This window comes from Rattus rattus, chromosome 17, assembly GCF_011064425.1.
Source record: "Rattus rattus isolate New Zealand chromosome 17, Rrattus_CSIRO_v1, whole genome shotgun sequence".
In the NCBI taxonomy this organism is placed as follows: domain Eukaryota; kingdom Metazoa; phylum Chordata; class Mammalia; order Rodentia; family Muridae; genus Rattus; species Rattus rattus.
In genome coordinates this window covers 26,691,798-26,716,916 of record NC_046170.1, presented here as the reverse complement: position 1 = coordinate 26,716,916, position 25,119 = coordinate 26,691,798, and the positions used below count along the sequence as shown (strand labels likewise).

Below are 25,119 nucleotides of genomic sequence, written 5' to 3'. Positions count from 1 at the left end.
TGAGTGTTCTGCCTATAATATGTATACATATCACTTGGATGCCCACAGCATCAGATTCTCCGGAAGTGGAGTTACAGATCATGATGAGCTGCTACGCAGACACGGGGACTCAAACCCAGGCTTTCCGGAAGAGCAGCACACGGGAGATAAATGCTCTAATTTACGTTTTACTTTTGTTTTGTTGAGACTGGGCTGCTCTGCCTAGTCCTGGCTGTCCCGTTAGTCGCTCTGTGGACCAGGCTGAACTAGAACGCAGAGGTCCTCCTGCCTCTGCCCACTGAGTGCTGGGATTAAAGGTGTGAGCCACCACTGCCCAGCAGCTACTATGTGTTTTAATTTATTTAAAATGTTCAAAATGCTCAGAAGCTGGGTGGGTGAGATGTCTCAGCTGGTAAAGGTGCTCGCCATCGAGGAATGACCTGAGTTTATTCCCAGAAGCGCACATGGTGGAAGAGAAGAATTCCTTCAGGTTGGTCTCTGACCCCCACGTGAGTCATGATATGCACACCCACACAATACATTCATTTTTTGAAGAGTTCAGAAGTTTAAAAGGGAAAAGAAAAAAAGATGGGTGAGGTGGTGAACGACTTTAGTCCCAGCTCTAGGGAGGAAGGTGGATCTCTGTGAGTTCAAGGCCAGCCTGGTCTACAAACTGAGTCCAGAACAGCCAGGGCTGTTTATACTGAGAAATTCCTCCTTGAAAACCCAAACAAAACAAAACAAAAAAAGTAAAAGGAAGAAGGAGGAGGAGGAGGAAGTGGAGGATTGCAGGGCATCTAAAATTGGTCCTGTGTCATAGTTCCCCAGGGAACTACCAAAAAAGACTGTCAGGACTAACCAGAGATCTACACCAAATTGGAACTTTGTTGGCAACACCCAACATCATTTTTAGACAAAATGAATTATCCTCAACTTGAGAAAAATCTAGAACTCTGCTGGGGCAGACAGGGGAAAGAGAGCTAGACCAAGAAAACTTAGAGCAAAGCAGCATCTACAGGGCCCCTCCCCAGCCCTCTGCACCCACAGGTGCACCAGGATCCAGAGATAACACACATGAGGGGCAGCACTCGACTACTCGCTCACTCACCTCCGAGCCCTGAGCTCCGGGTTTCAGCTCCTGTCCCAGCCCGCAATGAATGAGGGATGTGGTTCGATGTTATATGTGAACTCTCCCTACTGTTTGAACCTGGGGTCTGAGGGCTGTGCTCTTCAGCACCCTCTTAGGCTTTCTTGATTCTTTCCATTTTTCAGTTATGGACTAAACGCCATTTTGTTTCATGTCTTGTAAAATATTTTATATATTTTCTTCTTCTGGTATTGGAGATTAAACCTAGGACCTTGTATGTATCAGACAAGTGCCCTACTGTGGAGTTATATCTCCAACCCTATATTTTGTATAGTTAAAGTTCTTCTCATGCAGAAATATAAACTAGAGACTGCTGCCCCTAGGAACACTGCCAATGCTCTATAGAAGGTTGGAGAAACTGTGACCTCTGGGTCAAATCCACCCTTCAACCTGTTTTTGTAAATTGTACTGACATTTATTGTCATGATGTCTGAGACTGCGTGGCCGCTGTTAGAGCAGGGTAAAGCAGCTGCTGTGTTCTGTGAACAAAGACCAAGACTGATACATCCTCCAGGCCCTTGTCCCTACCCCTAATCATGAAAAGCATCACCCCATGCTGCTTAGAGAGAGAAGTGGAAACAGGAAACCTCTTTTAGTTATAGCGTGATATGCCATGAAGACTAATTCTGCTGCTGGGGTGATGATTAGAAACCATTAATTAAATGATAGACAGGAAGTGAGGAAGGGAAAAAAGGACAGAAGCACTGTCATGTTGATATCTAAGAACCAAATGATACATAGTCTGTATGTGTATCTGTAGACAGGCATGGTGGCACATGCCTTTAGTCCCCAAACTGGAGAAGCAGACAGGCATTTCTCTGTGAGTTCAAGGCCAGCCTGGTCTACATAGTGAGACCCTGTCTCAAACATACACTCTTACAAACACATATACTCTCACATAAACTCACTCTCTCTCTCTCTCTCTCTCTCTCTCTCTCTCTCTCTCTCTCTCTCTCTCTCTCTCACAGACAGACAGACAGACAGACAGACAGATATACACACACACATACACACAGAGGTGGAGATAGAAGTAGTCTAGCTATATGCTGTAAGGGAGGTACTTTAGCTCTGAGTAGGGAGGGATAAACCTTGTCTGCCTCCCACCTACCTGCTCTGCCAGCCAGGCAATATGCTTGACTTCCTTGCTGCCTCCCGCTGTACTGGTTGCACCAAGCATGGCATTGAGCTCAGCCAGTACCTGTGGGAGGAGAGCCATTATGTTGGTGTGGATAGCTACGAACCAGGAGTGTGCTGTGGCCGTATCCTTGCAGCGTAAGATCAAGGTGTTCCTGCTATCAGGAGAATGTAGCTCTATCAATCTGTATGGGGAGAGAAAAGAGAAAAATGAGCTAGGCTTGAAGTTAACACACCAACTACAGTTAACATTCTAACTTCAAATCTAGTCTAATACTGTGTTTTTCTAACAGAGACACTTTAATTCCCCAAAGTCCAATTCCAGAGAAAACCACAAATGGATGGACAATAATGAGGACTAGTAGCTGGATTTTCTGTTGTACTGGGATGGTCACTAGTGGGACACTTCACTTTCCCTTAACTTCCATATCAAAGAAACAGAACCTCTGTCTGCTGGGCACTGCAGATGATAATAAGGAACACACACACCACATGTATATTATATAAATATGTCAAAGACAGGGCTGCTATACAGCTGACAATGACCTTCAACTCTCAGTCCACTGACTCTCATCTATCAAGTGCTGGGATTACAGATGAACGTTATACACAAAGCTAAAAGAACTGATAATTCTTTTGTAAAGATTTATTTATTATATATAAGTACACTGTAGCTGTCTTTAGACACACCAGAAGAGGACATCAGATCCCATTACAGATGGCTGTGAGCTACCATGTGGTTGCTGGGAATTGAACTCAGGACCTCAGGAAGAACAGTCAGTGCTCCTAACCACTGAGCCATCTCTCCAGTCTGAGAACTGATATTTTAAAAATAATGGCTGGGCGGTAGTGGCAGACTCCTTTAATCCTAGCACTTGGGAGGCAGAGGCTAGCCTAGTCTACAGAGTGAGTTTCAGGATAGCCAGGGCTACACAGAGAAAACCTGTCTTGAAAAACCAATAAATAAGCGTATATAAATAAGTAAATAAACAAACAATTGGAGTCTGGAGAGATTGCTCACTGATTTGGGGCACGCGTTGCTCTTCCAAGTGGCCTGAATCTCAGCACCCAAACGAGGGAGTGCAAACAGCAGCAGCAGCTGCCTAGAGCCTCGGCTCCAGGAGACCCGCTGTCTCTGTGGTTGCCTACATTTATGTGGACAGACACATAGCAAACACATACACACATAATCTTTTTAATTAGGTAATTCTGGAATAAGCCATAAAAAGCCTGACAATGAACCGGAATGCGTTATTATTGAAATAAAGGGTTAGGAGCAGAAGAATATTGCTTTTTGTGAATATTATTCTCTATGGAAATTTGGAATGTTATTTCTTTCTTTCTTTACTTGAGACTGAGTCTCACCAAGTAGTCCTGAGCGGTCTGAAGCTTGCTGTGTAGACCCAGTGGCCTCACACTCACAGAGATCCCCCTGCTTCTGCCTCCTGAGTGCTGGAATTAAAGGCACATACACTATTATTACCCTTGGTTTAAGCTAACAACAGACCAACAGTTCCAAGGGTGGCCTCCAGGGCTACCAATATGCATTAGGCATCCCTATTCTTCTAGCTCCTCAGTGGGACTGGGGACTCAAACTCAGGTCATTAGGGCTATGCACCAAGTATGCTACAAGCTCAGTTATCTTGCTACTTTACTCTTATTTGTTTTTACTTTTTCATCTTGTATTAAAAATGTAGAGGGGTTGTTGTTTGATTAATTACTCTGTGTGTGTGTGTGTGTGTGTGTGTGTGTGTGTGTGTGTGTAGGTCAGAGGATAACTAGTGGGAATCATTTTTCTCCTTCCACCATGTGAGTCCCAGGGGTCAAACTGAGCTGTCAGGCTTGGGGACAGAAAGCTCTACCTTCTGAGCCATCTTGCTGGGCCTAAGTTTTACTTACTTAAGAGAAGGTCTCACTGTGCAGCCTGACAGGGCTCAGATTCATGACAATCCTCCTGAATGCTGGGAGGACAAGTCTGGACCCCCATGCCTAGCTCCAAATATTTCAAGTTGTTATTTTATATGGCAAATGTTTATTCTCATCAAATCCTGCTTGGTCTATCCTTTCTTCTAAGATTTACTTCATTTGTATTTACAGTTACAGTGTTTGTGGGTATCCATGGATACCAGAAGAGGGTATCAGATGCGCTGGAACTGAAGTTACAGGTGTGTGCTGGGAACTGAACTTGGGTCCTCTAGGAGAAGAGCAATTACTCTCAAACCCGGAGCTACCTCTCTGGCTCCCAGTCTATTCTTCCTTAAATACAAATTAATTGACCCCTTACTAAGTGTCAGATATTACTAGTGTTGTAGATACAGTGATATGACAAAAAAAAATCCAGTTTTTACCCTAATTGAGTCTACAGTCTAACAGGGAAGGCAGAAAATGAAGAATTGATGGAATGCAGTCATAGGTCACAAACAGTGTTGTGGCTGCTATGAAGACCTTCCCCTAATGGACACTCCTGTGGTAGTAAAGACAATGTAGGACTACAGTGGAAACCTTCACACTTCTGGGCACACTTACCAAACTGATTCCATGTGGTAAGACCATTTATAAACCTGGTACCTCCCTTAAGGAAGCTTTGCAAAAACCAAATCTAGGGATGAGGAGATGGTTTAGCAGGTAAGGGCACTTGCTGCTCAGCCTAATGGCCCGACTTTGAACCTACCTAGTAGGAAGAGAAAAAGACGTCTGCAAGGCTCCCTCTGACTTCTACACATACACTGTGGTGTGCTTGAACTCACATAAGAAGTTAAAAATTATGAAGAGGGCTGGAGAGATGGCTTAGTGGTTAAGAGCACTGACTGCTCTTCCAGAGGTTCTGAGTTCAAATCCCAGCAACCACATGGTGGCTCATAGCCATTTGTAATGAGATCTGATGCCCTCTTCTGGTGTGTCTGAAGACAGCTACAGTGTACTTATATATAAGAAATAAATCTTTAGCGCTTGCCTAGGAAGCGCAAGGCCCTGGGTTCGGTCCCCAGCTCCGAAAAAAAGAAGCAAAAAAAAAGAAATAAATCTTTTAAAAAAAAAAAGAAAGAAAAATTATGAAGAATAATTCTCTGAGCTCAGAGAGCTCACTACAACAAAAACTGGGAAGCTGGAAAAAAGCCCAGGGGTTTAGAAAAGCGGTCTTTTAGTTTAATCATCTTGACACACCCTAGGGTCACCTGCCAACCTCAATTGAGAAAACATCTCCAGGTTGCCCACAGGCAAATCTATATGGGCATTTTCTTGGTTGAAGATTGATGTGGGAGGGTCCAGCCCATTCTGGGCACTGCCACATCCTAGGCTGTGGTCCTGAATGGTATAAGAGAGCAGGCTGAGTAAGCTTTAAGGAGCAAGCCAGTAAGCTGCCCTCCTCTGTGGTATCTGCTTCAGTTCCTGCCCTGAGTGACCTCAGTGACGGAAGATGATCTGAAAGTTCTAAAACAGCATAAAGCCTTTCTTCCCCAAACTGTTTCCTGTAATGGCGTTTATCACAACAGTAGAAACTCGAACTAAACCAAGCGGGGAAAGCCAAATCCCAGCCAGTCTACTACACAGTCTCTAAATGTGTAGGTAACTGGTGGCAAGGATGTCTCAAGGGAGACTCAAAGTATGCACTACAGAGAGCGGCAGGACTGTGAACTCCACGCCAGCCTGAATGACTTGGTGAGTTATAACTCAAAAGATAAAAATGAAAACTGGAATGAACCTTTGTTGAATGTTTGACCCTAAGGTTCAATTCCCACCACTGTAAACAAACAAAACAAAACAAAACAAACCCAAACAGACAAAAAAAACCACCCCCAAACCAAAAAGCATCTCGTGGGGCATGGCTGGCATCTGTGCTCAGGCAGCTAGAGCAACACTGCAAGAGATTTGAGGCTAGCCTGGGCTATACAGCAAACTCTAGGACAGCTTAGGACAGTGATTTGAGGCTAGCCTGGGCTACACAGCAAACTCTAGGACAGCTTAGGACAGTGATTTGAGGCTAGCCTGGGCTACACAGCAAACTCTAGGACAGCTTAGGACAGTGATTTGAGGCTAGCCTGGGCTATACAGCAAACTCTAGGACAGCTTAGGACAGTGTGAGGCTGTCTCAAACCAACAGAATCCCCCACACTCAGTCGCTAATGACTGCTATGACCTCATCCTAGCAAAAAGCGTTCAAGCCATTCTCATTCCCACCAAACTGGTTGGGAGAAGCAGTTCTTAGTTCAGACTGCACATCGTTGGGCTGACCATTCCTAGAAGGGCTTCTTATTTCTTTCCGCCCCATTGCTCTCTCACTGAGCCAGCCCGACATTCTTTAGTCATATGCTAAAGTTCACTGGCAAGAAACAGGCAAGAAATTTCCTTCACTCCTCCTTCTGACCTACTTAGCACTAAAGATAGAAATCACTTCTTCCTTCTCTAGGCACAAAATGATTACTTTCTGGAAAAAAAAATCGACAACAACAAAACCCTTTACACCGTATACAATCCCGAGTCTCAGGTAGGTTCTTTAACCTAATTATAAATAACGGGAAGAGTGAAAACAGATCTGCTGTGAAAGAAGACCATGCCTGATTAATCAGGAGTGGACACACGGGAGAGCTCAAATGATGAAATGGGCAGGAAGTTGGAGGCAGGAGCATTAGCATTTATATTTTTTTCTTTTTACAAAATTTTAAGTTAATTTTTATTTATATGAGTACACAGTAGCTGCCTTCAGACACACCAGAAGAGGGCACCGGATCTCATTACAGATGGTTGTGAGCCACCATGTGGTTGCTGGGAAGTGAACTCAGGACCTCTGGAAGAGTGGTCAGTGCTCTAACCGCTGAGCCATCTCTCCAACCCGCATCAGCATTTATGAAACAAAAGAAATCCTGAGCTTCTTGGAAAGGGGTTGTGGAGGAGTTAATTAAGGAAACAATAAATGGAGCTGGAGAGATGGCCCAGCAATTAAGAGCACTGACTGTTCTTTCAAAGGACCTGGGTTCGATTCCCAGCACTCACATGGCAGCTCACTTCAAGATCTGATACCCTCACATAGACATACATGCAGACAAAACACTAGTGGAAAAAATAAAAATAAATTATAAAAAAAATACTATTTTGTTTTCAAAACGGTTTCTCTGTGTAGTGTGTCTGTCCTGAAACTCGCTCTATGTACCAGGCTGGTCTTGAACTTGAAGATCCACCAGCTTCTGCCTCCTGAGTGCTGGGATTAAAGACATGCACCCACCACCATGCCCAGTAAGAAATACTAACTTGTAAAGAAGAAAAGAAAAAAAAAAAAAAGATTCAAATAGATGAAGTATCTTTGGCCAGGCATTGGTAGTGCAAACCTTTAATCCCAGGACTTGGAAGGCAGATGCAGGTGGATCTCTGTGAGTTCAAGACCAGCATGGTCTACAGAGCGAGTTCCAGGACAACCAGGGCTACACAGAGAAACCCATGTCAAACAAAACAAACCGAACAAAAAGCAAACAAAAAAAGCAAACAATAAACTCACAAGCGGAATGGAGTCTAGGATCCAGAAGAGTCTGTCTTGTAGTAGCCCTAACTGATAAAAGCAACATAGTAATTCTTGGAATGAGCTGTTTTAAATGAAAATTTTAAATGAGAGCCCTGCTAATAGCAAGTATGCAGGCAGCGTGTCAGTAACTGGGTCCACAGGAGAAATGAGGAGGCGGCTACAAGGTTAAAGGTTTTGGACTCCAGTCAAACCACTGAGGACTTCCTGGGAAACTTAATTCTAGTTTCATCAGACAAGTCAAATCAATATTTAGGTAGGCAGAAGCATGGGCTTGTAAGCTCAGCCTATATTAATATATCTGCTTGGTTATGTCTTTGACATAAATTATGAGTTAAATTTAGTAACAGTTATGTGATTTTTACATATCACAAATCTCAAGTCTACCTTTTACTAGAAAAATTGTCAAAATGAAGATGAAGCGCTGTGAGCCAATGCAAAGGACAATTCCTACAGTGCAACGATCCTTACAGGGCAACTATCCCTGCAGTGCCACGATTTCCTACTGTGCCACGATCCCTACAGGGCAACCATCTCTGCAGTGCCACGATTCCTACTGTGCCACGATCCCTACAGGGAAACCATCCCTGCAGTGCCACGATTCCTACAGTGCCACAATCCCTACAGGGCAACCATCCCTGCAGTGCCACGATCCCTACAGGGCAACGATCCCTACAGGGCAACGATCCCTACAGGGCAACGATTCCTACAGGGCAACCATCCCTGCAGTGCAATGCTATGTTCATTCCCACAGGACATGGTACTGCTTGCTGAGGAAGGGCTTGTGTTCTCTCACTGGGTGTCATCATTAATTAATTAGTTTCCATATCTCATGACACACACCCCATGATTATCAGAAGCATTAGGCGAGGCAAGAGAAACTCGGGTGAGCAAAGCAGCAACCTCCATTTACTCACTTTCACAGCTAAACACTCACCAGCTTTATAACTACAGAGCCAAATCGAAGTAGTAAAATAATAATCACAAAAGCAAGCTGCTTCCTTTCACTTCAGAGAAGCCTTTACATAAAAACAAAAGATGCACCACAAGCTATCACTGCATCCCCCCTGGAAGGGTTAATACCATCTGCAACAGTATTACCATGCCATTAACCACGCCGGCGCTGGCGAGCACACAGAGCAGTGGAAACTCATACTGTTGGCTGCTGTTGGTTTTAGCATAAAATGGCACAGTCACTGGAAGAATGTTTGGAAATTTCCTTTCTTAAATTTATTTTATTTAATGTGTATGAGTGTTTTGCCTCCGTATATGTGTTTGTACCATGTGTGTGTCTGGTGTCCATGGAGTTCAGAAAGAGTCTGATCCCCTGGAGCTGGAGTTACAGAAGACTGTGAGGAGTGTGGGTGATGGATGAATGGTCCTCTAAGAGCAGCCAGGGCGACTAACCGCTGAGCCATCTTTCCAGCCCCGCCGTTTCCTTTAAAACCAAGCACACACCTGCCATTTATCTGTTTGGTTGGTTTTTGGTTTTTCAGACAGGATTTGTCTGTGTAGCCTTGGCTGTCCTGGAACTCACTGTAAACCAGGCTGGCCTCGAACTGCCCTCTTCTGCCTCCTGAGTGCTGGGACTAATTAAAGGCAAGCACCACCACCCAGCAGTTTGTTGGTTTTTTTGAGGCAAGGACAGACAGGACTGGAGAGATGGCTCAGCGGGTAAGAGCACTGTCTGCTCTTCTAGACCTGGATTTGATCCCCAGCAACCACATGGAGGTTCACAACCATCGGATACAGTGACCTCTCACGGCCAGACATGCATGCAGGTATACTTGTAGGTAAAACATTATGTAATTTTTTTTAAATCAAGATAAAGAAATTGGCATGTGTTTTAGGAGGGCTTTGATAAATTTAAGAACTAAAGCGCCCCAAGTGACTTTAAAGATAGTAATTCCTTTCTCCTTGATGTATGTGTGGTATAGTCACACATGTGCAATCGTGCACGCTATGGATGTCAGAGGTCAATGTCTTCCTCTCGTATTCTCTATCTATTCTAACTGGTCCTGGAGTTTACCAACTGGCAAGACTCGCTGGCCACCACGCCCCTAGGATCCTCTTGTCTCTAAGCACCGGTACCCCAGGTTCATGACCCCAAACCTGGCTCTTTACTTGGGTGCTGGGATCTGAGCGCATGCTTGTACAACCAAAGCGTTCTCCACAGAGCCATCTTCCCCATTTTTTAACATGGCTCTAAAAGATATGGCTGAAGAGGCTGTGTTTTAATTTTATAGACAGATACAATTTTACCAAGGGAAACTGAAAGCACTCACACAATTTTAAGACCTCCCTGTACCAATTTTTAATTTTCTAACTTAATCCCTGTGGAATTTTTATTTTGTTCAAGCGGAAGCTGAGGCATATGGAAAACAAATAGCTTGTCCACTGTGCCACAGTCCATGTCTTCTAGGTCTTACAATGGAGGTTTACTTAGGTGGTGGTTTCGTATGTTGTTTTATGTGAAGACACACAGGACAGATGTCCACATCCCAGTACATAAGCAAAATGACATGTGGTCACCACCAGCTCCTTGCAATTTTGTGGCCTGCTTTTCTCTAGAGCATGAATAGGATAACCTTCTGTCTCTCTCATTTGTATAAAACGACAGTCATTTTCAAGTGTATTTCAAGTGAGAGTAGAAACAAATTCCTTTCAGCAGTAAGACTGAGAATCTTCACCCTGGTCTTGAACACCTGAGCCAAGCCTCATACAGCATGTCATAGCTAAGTCTGAGGATCATGTGACTGGAAGGAAGGGTGTCCCACGCCCTCCCCCAAGTATTATGCAGTGTTTGACTTTTGCTAAACTGAAAGTTCTGGGCTTCACTATAGCATCTTCGCACAATCATTGTCACACTTTGTTCTCAATTGTTCCCCAATTACCTCCCCTCTGTTGCCCCCTTTCCCTCCTCCTCCAGCCAGTCCCCTTTCTGTCCCTACTGAGTGCCCCATCTGCTTCCCTTTTACATGTAATTCATTACCATTTCATTATCTCCCTGAAGATCACTTTGCCCTCTCATAATCCCTGTCCTAGTTTTCTGAGCTACAAACACACATACAGATAGTCTGCTGTGATTTTAGCACTTTCCAGTTGCTCTCTACACTTGGTTCAAATCTGATCATCATCAGATGTTTGCAGTATACGGGGCTATAGAGGTGGGTGGCTCAGTGGTCAGGTAAGCACTTGTTGCTTCTGCAGAAGACCAGGTTCAATCTCATCACCCATATGGTTTCTTACCAAAGTCTCCAGTTCCAGGGGGATCCAGTGCCCTCTTCTGACTTCTGTGGGCAATAAGTATTTATGTGGTGCACAGACATACACGCAGGCAAACTACTCACAACACACATAATGTAAATAAATGGTTTTGTTCTTGTTGATTTGGGGTTCTATTGTGTTTTGTTGAGACAGGGTTTCTCTGTGTAGCCCTGACTGACCTGGAACTCAGAGCTCCACCTGCCACTGCCTCCCCAGTGCTGGGAATAAAGGCAGGCACCTTGGCCAGCAGGCTTGAAATTAATAAATCTTTGGAAAATGTTTCCAGCATATAAACGAGCCAAGGAGAATCAAGATTCTGTGTTCTGACAGACATCTTAATGATGAAGGTAATCTCAGTAATCACTTCGGTCTTCCCTCTTTCCCTGTCCCACAACCTCAAACTGGTATACGGTGCTCTTTTCTTCAGCTTCAAGCGGCATCAGCAACCACACAGGCGTCTATCCCAGGAGGTTTACAAGGGAAGAGCTTCCTTAGCCTCTCTATCCTCGTCCCCCGAAGGCGTGCGAGTGACTCTTAGCACTAGATGGATTAAGGCTTTTTGCCCCTTTGTGTTTCTTTGAACCTAGTTTATTCAGTTCTGGTATAATCCAGACTAATCTGGAACTCACTCTGAAGCCCAAGCTGACCTTACAGTCCCCGAGCTTTTCCTGTGGCAGTCCCCCTGGAGCTGTGGTTATGGGTGAGAACAGAACTGCCTCAGTCACAACGCCGTCCGCCATAGTTTCTGGGAATGAAGACGTGGCTCAAGGTTAAGAGTGAGCGCCTGATGCTCCTGAAAAGGACCTAAGTTTGGTTCCCAGCATCCATGCTGGGCAACTAACAATGGCCTTTAACTCCAGTTTTAGCCTGTGTATGTACCCACACACATAACATACATTCACATAAAAACAAATATTCATGTATAAAAAGATTTTAAAGTCTTCAAATAACTTACAATTTCATGATACTAGGTAAAATATTTCAAGCACGAGTTTTAATCATGTTAAAGCCTCACATGCTGAAGGTCGTTCAGTTTCTGTCTACAACCCCCTCCCACCAAAAAAAGAGCTTCTCACTGCACAGCTCTGGCTGCTCTGCACCTCAGATATCTGCCTCCTTCTGCCTGCTTAGCCCTGAAATTAATGGCATGTGATACTGTGCCTGACAAGAAGAGCCTGGCTTCAGTTTCTTGCTGTGTTCCGTGTCTGTCCTACTGTGCTTAGATACTTCTCAGATCAGAGAAGGCTGAACGCAGATTATATAAAGCCCATCTTTAGGTCTTTGAACAAGGTTTTTTTTTTTTTTAAGATACCCCAGTTTACCAAATCTCTGGCCTCACTCTGAGCCTACCCATAATAGTGAAATCAACACCATCCTAGAACACAAATAACCCATAATAGTGAAATCAACACCATCCTAGAACACAAATAGCTATAGAACAAGGAAAGTGAGAAACCATTCAGTGCATTTTATACAAGATGGGGAGGTCAGAGAAGCGAACTTGTCAGTCATTTTGCCAGTTGGTATCCCAGGTCTCCGATGGGGCCTCTGATTGTAACTTTATTTACAATTAAGAAACTTCCTTATAAAGACAATGGGAGGCGGAGCAGGGAGATGGCGGGTTTGAGGCCATCTAGGGCTCCAAAACCAAAGGCAGATCTCTGATCTTAGAACGCCATCTTCCTCTCAATAATGTACTGGACAGGAGGCACTGAGACGAGGCTTCCTCAGGTGTATACACCTGAGTGTGGTGCTCTTGGACACGCTCACCTGTTCTCCAGATCGGGCATGCTTAGGTTTCTAGCAGCAAAGCACATTTTGAGAGGGATGACCTTCCTGTCCTTGGTGGTGTTCTGATGCTTTGGAGAGCCAGAGTCTTCACTGCCACTGAAGCTCGGTGACTGGGGAGAGGCACCTTCCCACGGCAGATCTGATACTAACGATGGCTTCTTGATATATGGTGTTACTTCTCGGATGAACTTGACTATGAAAAAAAACAAAATTAAAGGAGGTTAGTCCTTTTGTTTCTGACCAAATGAAAACCAAAATATTCATGTACATGTGATAGCAGTGTACACTTTTTATCCCGGCCTTCAGGAGGCAGAATCTGAGGCCAGGCTGGTCTATAGAATGAGTTCCAGGACAGCCAGAGCTACACATGAGACCCTGTCTTGAATAACAAAACAATTTACATACAAACAACATCTAGAGCACAGTGAAACGAGAGTTCAAATGCCATCAAAGTCCTTGAGCTTCGTTCCACCTCTTCTGAGCTAGCACCGAGGGGACACACCCTAAGGCTTCCACCCAATGAAACACGCGTAACACTCTGAACCTCTTGTACATGAGAACCCTTCAAATGTCAGAAAAATAGATATTTCTTTCTTCCCTTATACTCAGGCCAGTTTTCAGCTCAATTGATACAAGGCTTAGACCCTGGCCTAAATGAATGCTCCACCTGGATGGGGTGGAGGGAGATGGATAAACATTATTACTGTGGTCAAAAAAAAAAAGTGTCAAAATATATATAAGCACAAAGCCAACACAACTGATCCCCTCGTGCTTTCAAAATAATGTATTCCCTTTAAAATCTCTCTCTTTTTTTTAAAGATTTATTTATTTTATTTATACATGTACACTGTAGCTGTCTTCATACACACCAGAAGAGGGCATCAGATCTCATTACAGATGGCTGTGAGCCACCATGTGGTTTCTGGGAATTGAACTCAGGACCTCTGAAGAGCAGTCATTGCTCTTAACCTCTGAGCCATCTCTCCAGCCCTAAAATCTCTTTTGAATGTGTAATACCTTAGTACCCCTATCTGGTTGCTTGCCAGCAGAAGTCTTACAAATCTGAATACCCATAGGTACATGGAGACAATGGGACAGACAAACAGGACACTCGTTCTCATATGAACAGGGCACATGCGCTTGAGGCAACTTAGGCAAGAGCATCCTCTTTGCACTGTGTATCAGGTTGGGTGTGGAATTTTCCACGTCTATCATGTGTGCTCGAAAAGCTTCAGGTCTTAGATTTTTGAAGGAGGTATAATTGATATATACATTCACATAAAACAAGACCCAGAAGTGCTAGATTTCTCTAATGGCAACTGCTGTGTGATCTCGCAGAGCTGCTAGATGTGCTAAGCACAATGTAAGAGCAACACATCTGTCTGTTTATCCACCAACTTCACAGGATGGCAGTGTATTCTGCTTTCTGCACACTGCTTGTATTCTTTAGTACGCTAACAGCAGCCAGTCATTATCTATCCCCTCCCCAGCCACACCAGCCAGCAATGGGGTTTTATAAACAACCAACACGTCTATGACACAATGAAGACACCGGGAAAGAACATGAAAAACAAGAGTGGCTCTAAACACGCACACACTCTAGTCACACGGTAAATAGCCAGAGCCTCTCCTTTGCTTTCCTGACTTCGAAAGCTAGAGGAATTTAAAAAAAAAATTAACCCTAGTCAGTCCAAGAGATGAAGCCATTGTCTTGCATCATTAAATTAATCTAAGCACTTGGCAGGCAGACACAGGTAGATCTCTGTGAGTTCAAGGGCAGCCTGGTCTATATAGCATTCCCGGTTAGCCAAGACTACACAGTGAGATCCTGTCACAAACAAACAAACAAACAAACAAACAAAACGCTGTACCAATGTCTGCAGAAGTCAAGCATAATAGCAGGAAATGTAATTCCTAAGATAGCATTTAGATACAGGACAGAACGTGCAGGTGTGCGTATTTTTCCTTCCTGTTTTCTATAAATGCATTTCTGGGTGGAGAGAGTAAGAGCTAGCTAGCTGCTTAGGTCACCAAGGAGATTTCTCACCCTGGAAGAATAAGCAGGAGTGTAGCCAGTATATCCCTCGAGCAGCTGACTCAGGCATTTCAGTACACACTTGAGCTTTGTGCTTTTAGGAGAGGATTAGATCACGAGAACTTGGCAGAAATTCCTAAGGTTTTCAATCAATGCCAATGGCTGAGGCATGCTTTTCAACACTTAAGGCGCCATGCCAGCTACTGGTCTACCAACTGGGGGAAACAAAGCCATTCTAAATGAGCACTCTTGAAAAGTACAGTGATTAGAAGAGTCCTTAATGATCTACTCAGAATTAGCATCTCTAATCTGATTACTACAAACATGCTAAAAACAAAAGCAAAGCAGACACACAACCTACGGACCACTGTATTCAAAGAGCAATGGATATGGGCTGGGGCCAGATCAGCGGGTAGACTGCTCTCCAGCACTGCAGAGCCCTCCGTTTGAGATCTGGCACCTCACAAACCAAGCATGGCACATGCCTGTAGCATATCGAGCACCTCTGTGAGATCACACAATGGTTGTCATTAGAGGATTAGAAGTTTATGGTCATTCTTGGATACATACCAAGGTCTGCCTGTGCTACCTGAGAGACCTTGGTTCAAAAAAAAAAGTGTTAAATTTCACCAAGATTATAGCGTTGCAGCCTGTACACCCAGCTAATAAGCCATCCATAATGTTTAATGCCTGTAAATTGACACTTGTGTCCTGTAAGACCTCCCCAGCTGCCACAGAACCAACCTGGGCAATGACCTGAAAAGAAGCATCTTTACAAGCAGCCCACTGGCTTTCAGTGTTCCTCTCTCTTTAAAGACAGCTACAGTGTACTTATATAATAAATAAATGTAAAGACTACCCTCAGAACAATTGTTCACCGATACCTGCAGCTGTGCAAAGCGCCAAGAGGCTGGAGCTAACTTCCTGTCTCCATCACTTACTAAATCCAAGGGAGGGACTGAGGTAGCCAAAAGGTCCATGCGCCTAGGACCTAAGGTTCCATCCAGAAAAACAAACAACGTGAGAAGAAAAAGCAAAGAGAAAAGCACCCCCTCCCAGTTTTCAACGGACAGACACAGCTGATGTGAGACGCTTCAGCTGACGAAGGCGTTGGCAAGCAAGCCTGAGCCCCAGAGTTCAGTCCCAGGGACCCCCAGAGTGGGAGGAGAGGATGGACTCCATTATGATGGCTTCTAAATACACAGAGTAAATAAATAAGTGTAATTAACAGACAGTATCTGACCTGAACATTTATCAATAATGATATGGAGAAGGATTTTTATCAGAACATTGTAGTGCTTGTATATACATCGGTTTTAAAGATGTAATTATGCATATTTTAAATTTAACTCCCGCATTATGTATTTTTAAAAATGAGATCATCAACTTGACTAAACAGCAAGTTACACCAATCTCCAAAAGGCAAGGAGGGGAAGAAGAGGGAAGAAGGAAAGGAGAAAAAAAGTTTCCATAGCTTTTAAAATGTTTTATTTTTATTTTTGAGTGTGTGCCTCCATTTATGCACCATTTGTGTGCGGTGCCGGCAGAGGCCAGAGGAGGCCATCAGAGCCCCTGGAACTGGTACAGGTGGCTATGAGCCACCCGAAACGGGTGCGGGGGAGTAAACCAGGGTTCCCTGCAAGAGCAGCCAGTGCTCCTAACTGTGAAGCCATTTCTCCAGCCCCCTTCCTTTCTGTTACAAGTTTTGACGTAGCCATTTGCACTCACAGTTGGCCGCATCCTTTCACCCAAGATAATTAAACTAAAAATGCTGAAAGGAAAAGATGAAATAAAAAGTTCCTAGTTCTACTATAGCACATTCTAGCATTACAGTCTCCATATTATATACACTAACTCTTCAGTATTACTTAAGAATCATTATATCAAATTCCACTGTGTATACATCATAATTTACTAGGGTATTCCCTAATTATTGGGAACTTGGTTCTAGTGGTCTACAACGGACATTTTTTTTCAGGGAGAAATATTCAAGACTCCTAATAAACAAGGACAAATTGTTCCCCCACAGAAAGATTTTATCATTTTATCCTGTCAGGAGCACACCCGGGCCCCATAAAGTGGTGCCATGTTAGTTAATTGTGGTATCGCCTTGACTGGATGTGGAATCAAGTAACAGAGTCGTCTCTGAGTAGGTACGTGAGGGTATCCCCAGAAGGATGGCGAGAGGAGACCCTTCTCATGCCCAGGTATGAGGAGGAATGAGAGGAAAGCTGTGTGCATCTCACCTGCTGGCCTCTGCCCTTGCTAGTGCCTCGGTCTACCCTGTGGGCTCCCTGTGTTGCCATCCTCTGCTGATCCTGGAGCCCACCTCTTTAATCTTCCTCTTGGGCTGAAGACCAGCGATTCTCCAGGAATTCCCAGGTCGTAAGTGCCAGCTTGGAACGGCTGAGGAACCGGCCTTGTGGACCGATTGGCTCCGTGTTCTCAGCCGCTCTAGCATACAGACAAGCCATTGTCAGACTATTCAGTCCATATCATGTGAGCCAATCTGATAAATCTCCTTTGTAACACATGCTCATTCTATCGGTTTTGTTTCTTTAGAGAACCCTGACTAGCCACTAATCATATAAGACGATCTTGGCAGCCACCAAGAGCAGCGGTGCACACCCGTAATTATGGCAGCGGGGAGACTCAAGTGGAAGAATTGCCGTTAGCTCCCTGCCCATCTCATATATAATAGATGATAAATGGCCCACTGAATTTCAACAAATAGAGAATGCCATTTTCTTCTTCTTTTTTTTATATATATTTTATTTTTTATTTATCATATGTGAGTACACTGTAGCTGTCTTCAGACACCAGAAGAGGGCATCAGATCTCATTACAGATGGTTGTGAGCCACTATGTGGTTGCTGGGATTTGAACTCAGGACCTTTGGAAGAGCAGTCGGTGCTCTTAGCCGCTGAGTCATCTCTCCAGCCACCACTATTTTCTTCTTGAAAGCAGAAAAATCACCTTTTTTTTGGTCTCAAGAGGTAGAGGTGCTCTGCAATTCTGGACCATGAGACACTAACAGCAGCATCTAATACAGTTGTCCTCTGTCTTTGACTATAAAGCAAGTCTCATACATATGACCTCTATCACGGTCTTCCTCATCCACCCTTCATTGCACTCCCCTCCAACCCCACAAATCTTTTTTAAAAAATGTTTTCAGGGGGTTGGGGATTTAGCTCGGTGGTAGAGCACTTGCCTAGGAAGCACAAGGCCCTGGGTTCAGTCCCCAGCTCCGAAAAAAAGAAAAAGAAAAAAAAATGTTTTCAGATTTCATTATACATGTATGGTTGCTTTGCCTACATGTGTCTATGTGCACCACATACATGCGTGCTTGTTGAATCCCCTAGAACTGAGGTCACAGATGGTTGTGAGCCACCAAATGGGTGCATGGAATCAAACTCAGGTCCTTTGCAAGAGCAGCAGGTGTTCTTACCCACGGAGCCATCTCTCCAGACCTGTGACTTACCTGTCTTCATTAAATGCAGACTCTACATGAGAGAAAACATGATACTGTCTCTAAACCCTATTCCTAGTTCCACGCTCCTCTCTTTCCCTCCATAGAATTCCTCCTTTATCATTTACATCTGGTGAGACAGTACTGTCACCTTGACAGGCTCTGGTAAATGAGCCTCGGGCGTGCCTGTGAGGGGTTACCTGGATCAGGTTAACGGTAGTCCATGGGCCAGAGTCCATGAATAAAAGGGAGAAAGCTTGCCTGGTGCTAGCATTTACCTCTTGCTTCCAGGGTGTGGAACATGGCCAGCTCTTCAGCCATGATGTACCCTGATGTGCTGTGCTTACACTGTGATCTAAAATAAACCCTTCCTCCTTATCTTGCCGTAGACAGATATTTTGTCCATGCAATGAGGTAGGTAACTAATACACTGGGGGGGTAAGCTTGTTCATGCCCGGCGTCCAGGAGGGGAAGGCTTAATGAGTGAAGTAGGCCTAGCTTCAGAAACAGAATGTGCGTATACCCTAAGGCAGGATCTCAACGTTTTCTGGAATAGCATAGGCTGCAGCTCAAAAGTGGGCGGGGAAAGCAAATGCAGTCTCTGCAGGTCTGAAATTTTCCATTCACTTATTATATGTGCTTTCTTCCCAGTGCAATCAAAGTTCTCTCCACGTCAATGGAAGCAGCAGGACCACTCTTACTCTGCACGCCTCATCCCCTGGCTGGCCTCCAACTTATATAGGCCAGGCTGGTATCAAACTAACAGAGATTCACCTGCCTCTCAAATGCTAGGATTAAAGGCGTTCACCGCCAGACCCAACCCACAACTGTTTTCTTTGATCTTAAATTACTACTAGAAAGACAAAGAGAATTTAGGTTTTCTTTTCTTTTTTTTTTAATTAATTAATTTATTTTATGTATGTAAGTACACTGTCGCTGACTTCAAACACACCAGAAGAGGGTATTGGATTCCATTACAGATGGTTGTGACCCACCAGGTGGTTGCTGGGAATTGAACTCAGGACCTCTGGAAGAGCAGCCAGTGCTCTTAACCGCTGAGCCATCTCTCCAGCTCCTAGCCATCTCTCTTTTAAATCTGTGGGCTGTGGTAGAATAAGTCCGAATAAACTAGAAGTGAGCTAGATTGAAAATTTGTCACCAGTAATTAAAAAAAATCAGGATTTTAAAAACATGGCCCTGTAGGGCATGGTGGCTCATGCCTAATCCCAGCACGCAGGAGGCAGGGGCAGGCAGATCTGGGGCCAGCCTGGTTTACAGTGAGTTCCGGGACAATCAGGGCTACACAAAGAAACCCAGTCTCAAAAAACCGAAGCAAACAAGCAAGGTGGCCTTTATCCCGAACAGGATGGCAAACACCTTTAGTCCCAGCACCACTGGAGTGGCAGAGCTGGTGTCAGGGACATCCAGGCCACCCAGAGCTATGTACTGAGACCCCATCTCAAAATAAAACCAAACCAAAACCAAAGCCAAAAAGCAGGTTTTCTGTCCTCAGTCGGGCTCTGCACAGAGATTTATTAAGTTAACAGAGAAGCACCCACGCCTTCACATAGGCACAGAAACCCCACTATCTGAAATAATTTGGGTTTTGGTCTGTTTACTGTAATAATTTCCCTTTAGTAGAAGACTTTCAACTACTAATTTTATATGGTCAGTAGCTGTGGGTTATTCATAAAGTAAATACTTCTTAAATAGATTTTTAAATGTTTTTCTTTGCAATGGTTCTCTTAAACCGTAACAGAATATGCGAGTTTATTTTAAACCCCCGGGCTTGCATTTTTAGGTGTTCTTGTGAGGAGACAGCCAGTAGTAAATCGAAATCTGCCTTTGGATCCGCTACACAATAAGCAAGGGTGTTTAAGGCCCTTACTTAAGACATGGGAGACTGTCCTTTATACTGACTCAGTCACTCACTGCCCACCCTCCTCTCTCTGCTATGTTACTCAGAGCTGAGAACAGGCAGAAGAGGCAACAACAAGGCGGGCTGTCCTCCTAGTCTTCCTGGCTTCCTCTTCTCTAGCTTTTGTAAACAGGCCCCAGGCTGCCCTTGAACTTGCAATGATCTTCCTGCCTCTGCCCTTCTAAGTGCTGGGATCTCAGGCACGCCCCACACCCACCCCACTATCCTTACTTTCCTGCCTTCCTGCGGTACTTCTGGAGCTAAGTGTGCCCCCCTGCTTCTTTTTCTACAAAGATGCACTGCTCCATACAAAACAATGTGTTGTTTCTGTTCACCTTTCTGGGGGGACAGAGTTCCATATTTTACAGCCCATGCTAGTCTTGAACTTGCTATCCTCCTGCTTCAGCCTTCTGAGTAGTGGGAATTATGGATGTGTGCTCCTACACCTAATGACAAATTCTGATCATGTAAAAGATTAGAAAAAATTTTCTTTTAAATTTTTCTTCAGGGCCTTGCTGTGTTGAAGTTACACATAAGTTAGGAATCCCACCACAGCTCTCCTGCAGATTTTTCCCTCTTCACCGAAGCAGAGTCAAGGAGAGTATGTAAAACGTTTGGTTGGAATAATACAAGTCTTCCTGGAACTACAGCACCACACCTGACTTTACCTGCTGAGGACAGAGCTTCGAGTCCAGATTTCTTGCTGAAATATTAAAAGTACAGATTTGAAAAACATGAAGCCTACAAGATTTCCCTAAACATAATAAAATGACTCGAACACTATAAAACTGGAGTCATCAAGAGTTACTGCTGGGATTGGAGAGATGGCTCAGTGGTTAAGAACAACGGCTACTCCTCCAGAGATCCAGAGTTCAATTCCCAACAACCACATGGTGTCTCAAAACTATCTTAATGGGATCTGATCTCTCTTCTAGTGTGCACAAAAACAGAGCACTCATATACATGAATAAATAAATATATGAATAAAAATAAATAAAACCAAAGGAAAATTCTATGAAGAATTCAAGTTTTTAAAAAGTTACTGCTAAGAACACATGCAAGTTCTTAGTTTTACATGTAAAACACACACACATATCAGTATATTCATAAAGAGCTTAAGAAAAATATACCATATATTGGTATGCCAAATATACAAATATTTATAAGTGTAATTACAGGGACTTTAAAGGTTAAAATGTTTTAAAGAAGTTTGGGCTGGAGTCTATGTTGTTTTAAGTTTTAAGCAGGGTCTCGGTGTGTAGACTTGGTTGGTCCGAATCTTAGTTTTATGAGTTTTTTTTTCTTTTTTTTCGAGCTCGGACTGAACCCCAGGCCTTGCGCATAGGCAAGCGCTCTACCACTGAGCTAAATCCCCAACCCCTGTTTTATGAGTTTTAATCAGGGTCTCGGTGTGTATGTAGACTTGGCTGGTCCGAATCTTAGTAAACCAGCCAGGCCTTGAATTCATAAAGAACTACCTGCTTCCCCACTAAGGGACTTAAAAACTAGCAAACAAAAGGCAAGCCAAAACAAAACGAAAAACTGGCACTGAACTTTTTTTTTTTTAAAGATTTGTTTATTTTAGCCTATATTTATGAGTACTTTGTATATACTTGATGCCTACAGAATTCACAAGGTGGCTTCAGATCCTCTGGAATTGAGTTACAGATGGTTATGAGGCACCATGTGGCTGCCGGGAACTGAACCTGGTTCGTCTTGGAAGAGCAGGCGTTAATCTTAACCACTGAGCCATCTCTCCAGCACCCAGAGTGCATCCTATTAATTGTTCTCATCTAGTTTACACTGAGACTCAGCTGTGTGTCTCACACATTATCTCACTGGGTTCCCATGGACAAACAACTCTTTCAGTGAAATTTATACCACAGGGAAAACTGAGGGTCCAAGGTAACCCTCAGACCTCCCGATAGGTAGCTTGCTGCTCTCCTACAGGATCTGAGTTGCACGCAGAGCCCACAAGGTGACTCACAAGCATCTGGGTGCCCCTGCTGACTTCTGCGGGCGCTGCACACGGTGCACATGCATACCTGCAGGCAATACTCAGATATTGAGCAGTAAGAGGGGCACGAGGTCCCAAGACAGGGTTTCTCTGTGTAGCCCTGGCTGTCCTGGAACTTGCTCTATAGACCAAGCTGGCCTTGAACTAAGAGACCTCCCTCCCTCTGCCTCTTGAGTGAGGAGATTAAAGGCGTGCTACTATTGCCTGGCTCACATATTTTCTTTTAAAAACACAATGTATTTTTTAATTTCTATTTTATTGTGTGTACACCTTGTCTACATATATGTCTGTGCCACACTAGCATGGTGTCTTCAGAGACCAGAAGAGGGGCATTAAGTCCCCTGGAACTGGAATTAAATATGGTTGTGAGCCATCTCATGATGATGGGAACTGAACCTAGGTCCTCTGAAATAGCAGTCACTGTTCTTAACCACTGAACCATTGCTCCAGTCCCCTATTTTTTGTTTGCTTGTTTGTATGTTTGTGAGACAAGATCTTATTTTGTAGCCTAGGCTAGCCTCCTCCTCCTGGCACTGATCCTCCTCCTGCCTCAGTTTTCTGAGCAACACCAACAATCTTCCTTTTCTCACCCCCCTAAGACAGGATGTGTGGGACTACAGCCCAGACTAGACCTTTCCACAGCTCTCAGGCCTTGAACATCTGATGTTACAGGTGTGAATTACTAGACCTGGCATAACAGAATCAGTTTCCAAGGGACCATATCAGTGGTTCTCAACTGTGGGTTGGAACCCCTGGCAGGGAGTTAAATACCCTTTACAGGGGTTGCCTGCAACCACCAGAAAACACAGGTTATTACCATTCATACCAGTAACAAAATTAAAGTTATGAAGTAGCAACAAAAATAGTTTTATGGGTGGGGTCACCATAACATGAGGAGCTATATTAAAGGGTCACAGCTTTAGGAAGGTTAAGAACCACTGGACTACAGAATAGTGAACACAATCTAATATTCCCTTTATAGTCCTAGGGAGGTAATCAACCCAGGGCCTTGCATATGCTACACAATTGTTCTACCACTAAACTATACCTCCAAGCCCACAATCTAAGATTTGAATTTAGATACAAAGGTGAACTACAAACTTTGTAATTTGAGAAAATATCTCCCATCCCCAGGTTTTTGTTTTTTTGGTTGTGTTTTGAGACGGTCTAACAAGCCAATTCAGGGTCTGAACTTGCTATGTATCAGAGGATGATTTTGGGTTCCTGATTGTCCTGCTTTTACCTTTAGTGCTGGGACTTCAGACATAAACCACTCCACCAGATGCATATAATGCTAGGAATCAAACCCCAGCCTTCATGCTTGCTAGGCCAAGCACCCTACCACCTGAGCTAAGTCCCCAGCTCCTAATTCCACCCTCTCCACCTTAACCTCAGGAAGCTGCTTCCAGGTGTGCCCTCCCACCTTCATCCATCCATCCATCCATCCATCCATCCATCCATCCATCCATCCATCCATCCATCCATCCACCTACCCACCCACCCATCCACCTACCCACCCATCCATCTATCTATCTATCTATCTATCTATCTATCTATCTATCTATCTATCTATCTATCTATCTATCTATCTATCATATATAAGTACACTGTAGCTGGCTTCAGACACACCAGAAGAGGGCATCGGATCCCATTACAGATGGTTGTGAGCCACCATGTGGTTGCTGGGATTTGAACTCAGGACCTCTGGAAGAGCAGTCAGTGCTCTTAACCACTGAGCCATCTCTCCAGCCCCCCATCTCACCTTCATATCCTCTTCTTTTTAATTTTTTTATTTATTCTATAGTTATAAGGTTGTGTTGTGTATGTATATACAGACACAGATCTATGTATACATGCATGCATACATATATGTATATGCATGTATGTTTGTCTGTGCACCACAGGCATGCAAAGCCTACAGGTGTTGGATCCCGTGGAACTGGAGTTACAGATGTTTGTGAGCCACCACATGGGTGCTGGGAATAGAACCCAGGTCTCCTGTAAGAGCAGCCAGTGGTTTAACCACTAAGCCATCTCTCCTGCTTATATACTCTTCTTTTTAAATTACTGTGTATTTGTGTGGTATATGTTTGTATGTAACTGGTGTGCACATGTCATAGCTCACGTGGGAAGGTCATGTGAGTTGGTCCAGTCTTCTTACCATATGGGATTTGGGAACTGAACTCACTTGGCAGAACGCACCTTCCTTGCTGAATCATTTCGATGAGTCATTCTTTTCTTCTTTTTATAACCCACAGAGAGCACATAAAAATGTAATATTAACCCTAAGAGCAACTAAATAACTGCGAGAGCTTACTCAATACATATACTAATACATATCGATGGTTCTAGAAGACAGCAGGCACTGAACATAAATGATCTATAGAATGAGATTATTGTATAAAACTGTTATCTGGAGACAGGAATCCAGACGGCTCCCCAAAGACAGCTCACAGCCTCCTTGTTTATAACCCCCAGAACCTCATCTATCACTATCCTAGCCTGGCACTTGTCATGTCACAGCTTTGCCACCTACTCTACTTGGCTAATGGCACACCTGTGAGACTCAGCCAGATGTGATAGTCCATGCCTATTCCCAGGACTCAGGAAGTAGAGGCAGGGGGATGGGCAGTTTAAGGCTCTATGAGGCCCTGTCTCACACAGACTACAAAAAGAAAACTATACTCTCCCAACCCCCAAAGATCCCAGGCCAACAGATAAAGTAGAAACTGGGATATAAAGATAATAAGAAATGCAGAGATATAAAATGTTACAGATAATTGAATGTTTTAGCAAAATGAAAAGAAACAGTGGAAAACACTTATGAAAATACTAAGCAATATGTTCTCCATT

At 43.9% G+C, this 25,119-nt stretch overlaps 1 protein-coding gene across 1 annotated transcript in view; it reads right to left on the bottom strand.

Moving 5' to 3' along the window:
* Positions 1 to 25,119, bottom strand: part of Sntb2 (syntrophin beta 2) — an 80,585-nt gene that overhangs the window by 19,709 nt on the left and 35,757 nt on the right. Inside the window, exons 2-3 of the mRNA XM_032887754.1 lie at positions 12,807 to 13,020; positions 2,235 to 2,445 (exon numbers count right to left, since the gene is read on the bottom strand). Coding sequence (XP_032743645.1) covers positions 2,235 to 2,445; positions 12,807 to 13,020 — 425 coding nt within the window. The remainder of the gene's footprint in view (positions 1 to 2,234; positions 2,446 to 12,806; positions 13,021 to 25,119) is intronic.